At 60.6% G+C, this 7168-nt stretch overlaps 1 protein-coding gene across 2 annotated transcripts in view; it reads left to right on the top strand.

The window, feature by feature from the left end:
* Window positions 1-2047: 2047 nt before the first annotated feature.
* Window positions 2048-7168, top strand: part of MGAT5B (alpha-1,6-mannosylglycoprotein 6-beta-N-acetylglucosaminyltransferase B) — a gene marked incomplete at its 5' end in the record, with an annotated part of 68795 nt that continues 63674 nt past the window's right edge. For both annotated transcript variants that reach the window (XM_082604923.1, XM_082604922.1), the window contains 2 exons: window positions 2048-2115; window positions 5935-6047. In XM_082604923.1, coding sequence (XP_082461049.1) covers window positions 2048-2115; window positions 5935-6047 — 181 coding nt within the window. The remainder of the gene's footprint in view (window positions 2116-5934; window positions 6048-7168) is intronic.

Genomic DNA, 7168 nt, shown 5'->3' with positions numbered 1-7168 from the left:
TGACATCCAAGGCTTCAGTTATTGCCTGAGTGTGTAGCAGATGTTGGTGCCCAGGGACAAGTGGGACCCCAGCAAAGATCCCCCCACCACCCTCAGAGATCTCCTTGGCCAGCCTGCCGTGATGCCCAAATTTCCCGTCACCATTTGTCACTCTTCGGCACGAAGGCCTGGTCAGCGTGTCCTTGTTCAATGTAAATTGGCTACCTAGCTGGAGTTAACATATTAATCCGCCAACACCCATTCATCATTGGTTTTCATATCAGCGGAGAGCAAGGCGATGAGGTAATGGAACGTGGGACAGGTGAATTTTGATGAGGAACGAGCAGGAAAAGCTGAACAAGAGTCACAGCTGGTGAGAAATGGCTCAGAAGGGGCTGGGAGGTGGGCTAGGCGGGCAGCAAAGGGGCTGGGGGCCAGGGGCCTAGTTGGACCAGGCAGGGACTGGATAGACCAGAATAAAGGTTTTGTCTTGTGGAAAGACCTTCAGGGTCAACTATGTCATTTTACACGTGGCCGGAGGCCTTGGGCTCTTCCCAGCCTGGGCCTTCCGTCTGTGCCTGGCCAAGCTGGTCTGGCAAGTGCTGTTCCTGACTGAGCAGCATCCGCAGATCCAGGCCTGGCTCTGGGAGCTGCCCTGCCTCGGGTGCTCACAGGGGCCGCTGACCCCTCTCTGCAGTGGCAAACACCTCTCCAGAGTCAAGAAGTGGAGGGAGGGTGGGGTGGGGGTGAAGGGGGGCCATGCATGCTTTATAGAGTTGGAAGGAGCATTACGGAACCTCGGGTCACTCTCATTTCATAGCAGAGAGACCGAGGACCGGGAGTCCCCCTGACTCTCAGGCATCACCCACTGGTCAATGGAGGGTCTGAAACTAGAACCCAGACCCACAGGGCGCGCCACTGCTTCTGGGATCAGTGGAAGAGCCTCAGTGTCACAGGCCGAGTTTGAAATCAGAAAGCAAAGGGGAGCTGCTGCAGTTTCTGTTCAGAGAGGGCCAGAGGATGGGCGAAGGTTGCAAAGCGAAATCACTGTGGGTGTGAAGGGGCCATTGCAGAAGCCCACTGCGGCGGCAGAGGCAGCAGCGGCGACTGGAGGGCGGGCCCTGGCACCGGGCGGAAGGGGGGATCGCCTCCCAGCGCCGACCTCCTCTGTGCTTCTGCAGGAGCCGAAGCAGCCCTCGGCCCTCAGAGCTGGTGGCACCCGGGATGCTTCCGAAATCCAGCCCGGGGAAGTTGCACAGCTGGAGGGAGGCTCAAGGACCCCAGCCCGCCGCCCGCCCACCGCCCCCGCCCCCCGCGCCCCGCCCCGGGCCGGGAGAGCGCGCTGCTGGGCCGCAGCCACGAGGTGGCGCCTGCGCGCCGAGGAAGCGCGGCGGCCGCTCCTGGGCCGCCCCAGACGCTGCTCGGCCGCCTCCTCCGAGGAAACAATGCGGCGCCTCCGGGCGTAACGCAGCGCGGGGCCGGACGCCGGACACCCGAGCGCGGGCAGACGAGCGAGCGGGAGGCAGGGCGGGCGCAGGGCGCCCTTGCCCGGAGCCATGGGCGCGGTGCGGCGCGGGGCCGGGGAGCGGCGCGGCCCGGAGGCGCGAGGGGCCGGGGCGCGGGCTCGGGGCCGCCTCTAGCCGGCACCGAGGGCGCGGGCCCGGGGATGAGGGCGACCGCGGCGGGGAGCCCGTCTGCGCGCCGCGGCGCCGTCCCGCCCAGAGAGCGAGCCCGAGCAGGCAGTCGCGTGGCCGGCGGTCTGGGGGCGCGCCGCCTCCCGGCCCCCAGAATGTGAAGCGGGGAGGGCAGAGACGCAGAGACGGCCCGGCCGGGCGCCCTCGCCGCCCTCCGGCAGCCGCGCCGCGCTCCCCTTCCCCTGCCTGCCGAGGCCGCGCCGACCCCGCGGGCCGCGGCCCGGGCAGCGAAGCCGCCGAGCCCCCGCGTCCCCCGCGTCGCTCGGACCCGGCTTCGGCCCGCAGCGGGTTCGTGGCCCGGACGTGGTAGGAGCAGGGCCAGGGACGGTGCGTCCGGCCTCGCCCGCGGCTCTTCGCCCAGACAAGTTTGAACAATGATCACAGTCAACCCCGATGGGAAGATAATGGTCAGAAGATGCCTGGTCACCCTGAGACCCTTTCGGTAAAGTTGTTTCCCGGTTGGCGTGGGGAGGTCTTTTTCTCCAAGGGGGCGTGGGTTGGGGTGGGCGAGGTCAGCCCCTGCGAGAGTGTCTGTCCCAAGGCTGCCTGTCCCGTTAGTAGAGGGGGCGGTTTGTGCTTCAGCCCTTGGTGGTGGCTAGTGGGGCTGGGAAAGGGATGGAGCTGTGGTTCCGGTTCGGGTGGGGAGGGAGGGTGTGTAACTCTGGGACGGGTACCGAGTTTGGTCTAGGTTGGAGAGGACTCGGGGTGTGAAGGTGGGAATGGGGGTAGAAGTCACCGATGTTGTGGTACTGGGCCCTGGAAGTCGCCCCAGCCAGGGTGCCCCTTCCCTGCCCCTCCGGTCCTTCCCCACCTCGCGGACGGCCCAACCCCCGCGGCAAAGTTAGCGCTCTGGGCGGGGCCGTATCCCAACCTGGCGGGCCAGCGGAGCCCTGAGTCGGCCCGCTCACCCCCTCAGCCTGTCCCACCCCCTCTGACCCTGCCTTCTGCGCGCACTCCTCTCCGCGGGGTGCGGGCCTCTGTCCAACGGGAGGGTCCCCGAGATTGCGGCAAGGACCCCCTCTGATGGGAATTCGATCCCCGATCGCGGGCCTTGGAGAGGCTGGGGCAGGGGCGGCGCTGTGGGGCGGAAGGGCGACGAGAGCTTGGAGGCGGGATGGAAGCGGAGACCGGCCCCCCCCACCAACCTCGGCGGTCAAGGCCAGGCAGGGCTACGGCCGTCGGGGTCTGCCTGGGTTCTGCTAGTCCCACCCCAGGGGCTCCCAGAGCCCGGCGGTTCCGGGGCAGCTCCCGCTCCTCCCAAGCGCCATCGGAGCCGGGCCTGCAGCCGGGGCTGGGGAGGGGCTCTAAGCGATGGGTGCCCAGCGGAGTCAGGATGCCACCTCGCCCAGGGGCTGAGCGGCGGAGGGCGCCGAGGGGGCGGCGGGGCCCGGGGCGGGGGGCGGGGGTGGGCCGCACTCCGGATGCGGCCACAGGTGGGGTCCGGGCGCTCGAGGGAGCCCGCGAAGGCAGGAGCTGTACGGGCAGAGGTGCTCGAAGTTTGGGGGGCGGGAGGGGCCAGATCTGAGGCCCTCCCCTCCAGACCTGAGGCGGAGACCCGGCCCCTCCCATGCCCCCCGCTGGTTTTCCTTCTAATGGAAAGACCGTGGCTCACGTGGCTCCCGCCCCGCCATTGCCTCCAGCTATTGGATCCTCCGACGTAGGGTGCAGAGTTGAGACAACCTTTAAGGACGGCAGGGGTCAAGCTGGACCACCAATGTCCAGAGGATTCGGGACGACCGTAGAGCTGGGGGTCCCTAGAATAGAGCCTTGGTCAGGTGATTGGGGGTGTCAGGAGCCCCCACGCCCTAAAGTTCCCATGGGAAGCAGGTGGGAAGCTAGCATCTCTGGAAAAGGCCTTGTTCCTCCGGGGAAATCCTCAAATCCCTAGCCATCCCAGACCGGTCCTCAGCCCTGTCTCTCCCACCCAGTGTTGGCCCCTCCCTCCAGGCCGTGGGAAGCCCAGCCTCTGACCTCAGCTTGGCTGGACCTTTCCCGGCACAATTGGAGGTAGCGGCTGGGGCCAGCACCGTGGACAGCGCCAGCTCCCTAGCGCTCCTTCCCTTTGGGTCCTGCCCCTGTGGCTCTTTCAGGCTCTTTTCTGAAAGCAGGATACAGAGGTGGGGTTGCATAGGTTCCCCTCCCGACCCCCAGGTTATGTAACTTCCTCTCAGGGTATCCCTAGGCTTCCCAGAGACCCACAGCCACCAGTGAAGTCTTAAAGTTCCCTTCCGATGCGGGGTGGGGGTGGGGTTTACGACCTCCAACCATATCAGCCCTACCTGTTAATCCTCAAGGGCAGCAGGGAGCCCTATTCCCAATGGTTTTCGCAGAGCCTCTGGCAGGGTCCTTATTCTATAATTGCTTCTGGAATGTTGCTTGAATGGATACATGGGTGGACGAAACCATTTTAACTTGAATCTACTGTAAATGGCCCCAGGATTGGCTCTGGCAGAGAGTGATGCAGATGAGGTGTTTTGGGGCTTCAGGTTCTGGGCTAAAGGCCTAGATACCTTTCTCACAGCAGGTTTTTGGACCCTGGCAGCTCAGGTCCCCAGCTCTAAATACAAGTACCCCATAGCTGGGGAAGGGGAGAGGGAGTGGGGGACGAGAAACTTGGAGAGACCCATCCTTGTCCTTAGGCTGAGGGGACAAACTGCTGATTTCCCCCAGGATCTTCCTGGATGTGTGACCACCCTCCCCCTACACTGTCCTTCTGGTTGCTAGCCTGAGACCAGCCTGACTTCATCTTGGGGATCCCAGGGCTAGAGTCCCACCCCCAGGCTTGGTAGAATTTAGTGAGGGGTCCCTGGGAGGTGAAGGAGCAGTGTTCCTTGTGCCATCTCTTGGGGGAAGCTCCCAGTGCCATCTCTGCTTTTGGGTTCTGCCCCCCTCTCTGATTCAATCTCTAACAGCTTCCTTTAAATATGGGTTGGGAATTTTGTTGTGCTTTTATTTTCTTCTACAATTATGTGTTTTCTTTAATGAATCAAATTTTAATTAAATACTGCTCTGCCAGTTTCAAATAATGAAGATTAAAATGCATAAACAAGTCTTGCATAGAGATACAAACAAATGTGGGGTTTGAGGATGGAGGTGGAGGTGGGAAGGCTGGAGGTCTCTGGCATGATTTGGGGGGCCCCCCATGGTGAGCCTGGCTCCACCAGAGATGGGGTTCCTCACCCTGACCTGGGGGGGCTCCCCTTTCAGCTCTGCCAGTTCATCAAGTCCTCGGGTAGATTCAAAATCCTAGAACAGCCTCCACCTCTGCTTCCCTAAGGCTGTGCTGGCCCAGAATCTAGTATGGAAGCAGCAGGAGCCTGGGGCCAGACTTGAGGGTGGGTTCCCTGCTGTCCCTCTGGGGATACCTTCGTTCTTGGCACTTGGGATGTAATCAAAAACTATGTGTTGAAGTATAGACAGTCGTGTTTTGGCCAACTCCCCTGACCACTGTGACGGCACACGCTTGTATGACACCCCATGCACAGGTGTTGGCTTACTCTGAGCCGTGGTGTAATCTACCATGTGCCTGGCTGGTGAAGATGTGGATAAGGGGAGTCTGGACACAGAAGGCAACCACAGGACCCTGCCCTTCTAGATCTTACCATCTGGTAGTGATGGGAGCCCTTCCCCACCCCCCGCCCTGAACATGACAAGGATGTGTTCAAGCTGGTTGCTACAGCAAGGCCTGTGTACACAAGTGCTGATCAGGGCCCAGGTGATTGATGGGCTCCAGGTGGGTTTTGTCTGGACCAATTACTTGCCCTCTGGCTGGCATCAGGTCCTGCTGTGTCCATCTATACCAGTTGTTCTCAAACTTGAGCGTGTATCAGGGTTACCTGGAGAGCTTGTTAAAATGCATTGCTTATCCCACCCCCAGAGTGTGTGATTCCGTAAGCCTGGGACTAGGGCCCAAGAATGAGCATTTCTGATATGTCCAAGGTGATGCTGATGCCGCTGGTCTGGGGACCACACATTGAGGACCTTTGTTGTCAATGAGCCAGCTTCCGTCTGGAGGCTAGAACTTGCCCAAACATACCTTAAGGATGCCTCACTGTCCTGCATGGTTTTGCGTGTGGCCACTTCCTTGTAGTTCAGCTCTCTTTATCCTGTGTGATGGGAGACCTACTGGTCTGGGAGCTCAAACCCCTGGTCTTTTATTCCTCCATCCATCCATCCCTTCCTCATTCATTCCTAGGGAGCCCTTACAGGATAGGGGTGCATGTGCTGACCTAACCCTGACCTGCCCTATTGCTCTCCACAGGCTTTTTGTCCTGGGCATTGGCTTCTTCTCACTCTGCTTCCTGATGACGTCTCTGGGAGGCCAGTTCTCAGCCCGGCGCCCGGGGGACTCCCCCTTCACTGTCCGCACAGAAGGTATGTTGATGGGGAAAAGGGGAGTCAGAAAGGGGTGCAGGGGTTTGGGGGTCAGAGGAGAGGGAAGCCTTTGAACCTAACCCTGCAAGGGGCTTTCTGGGGCTCTGTCTTGGGCATCTGGCCACCTCGTTGGTGGATGTATGAATGGTGGGGGCCTTGCACACTGCTTTGGCTCTTGTCCTGGCTGTGGTAATCAGGCTTCCTCTGGTCTAGCCTCTCAGGCCAGGAGGGGCCTTTGAGCCAGGGTCTCCCAGGCATCAGAAGAGGCTGCCTGTGTTGCTTCCCTAGTGGGGTGGTTTGAGGTGTCTGGATACGACACCTGTCTCTCTGAGATACACATATTCCGTACCTTCGGCCCAGGCACAGGGGAGAGGGCAGGACTGCCGTGGGCTCATGTGTCTTATCTCCGAGCTCTCTGGTCCTTCATTCTTGCCCACGTGATGCTTACAAGGCAGTGGAATGGAGGTTCAGAGCATGGGCTGTGGGGACCACATGGACCTGGTTTGTACCTTGGTTCATCATTTACTGGCTCTGTGCCACTGGCCACATCACTTAACTCGCCTTCAGAGAAGGAAAGCAGTGACCATTTTCAGGGGTTGGATTAAATGGGCTCACATGGCATGGGGGTGTGATGGGGTGGTGGCCTGGGAGACCTCCTCCTGACGGGGGGTCCCGCTTCCCCCTCATCCTACTCAAGGAAGAACGGAGAACAGTTCAGAACTGCTCAGTGTGTCATGGGGGCTCTCCCAGTAACCGTGGGAAGGAGACACATAGTGGGGAGACTGGGGCAAAGGGAGTTTCTGGAACTGTTCAGGGGGCTGCTTTGTGGGCTTTCCCCTGCCCCTCTGGGAGAGTCTCCGTTTGAAGTCCACCTTCTCAACCCCTGAGGCGTCATCCGGTTCCCCTCTTCCCAGCAACGGATAAACCCTCCAGTAGGATGGGTTGTGATCTAGGGTCGGTGCCCCGAGGGGCACTTACTCTGCCATCTGGTGTCTCCTTAGATTCATGCCTTTGGTTTAACACGCACTTCTTTAAATTTGCAACAGCTTCCATCAGGAATTTCACATGTATTAGACATTCTAGCCTGAGTGTAAACGAATCTATCCCCTCTCTGACTCACA

Source organism: Mesoplodon mirus, assembly GCF_964341445.2.
Source record: "Mesoplodon mirus genome assembly, chromosome: 18".
Classification (NCBI taxonomy): Eukaryota; Metazoa; Chordata; class Mammalia; order Artiodactyla; family Ziphiidae; genus Mesoplodon; species Mesoplodon mirus.
The sequence above is the reverse complement of the archived record's forward strand: the minus strand, read 5'-3'. Positions and strand labels throughout refer to the sequence as shown.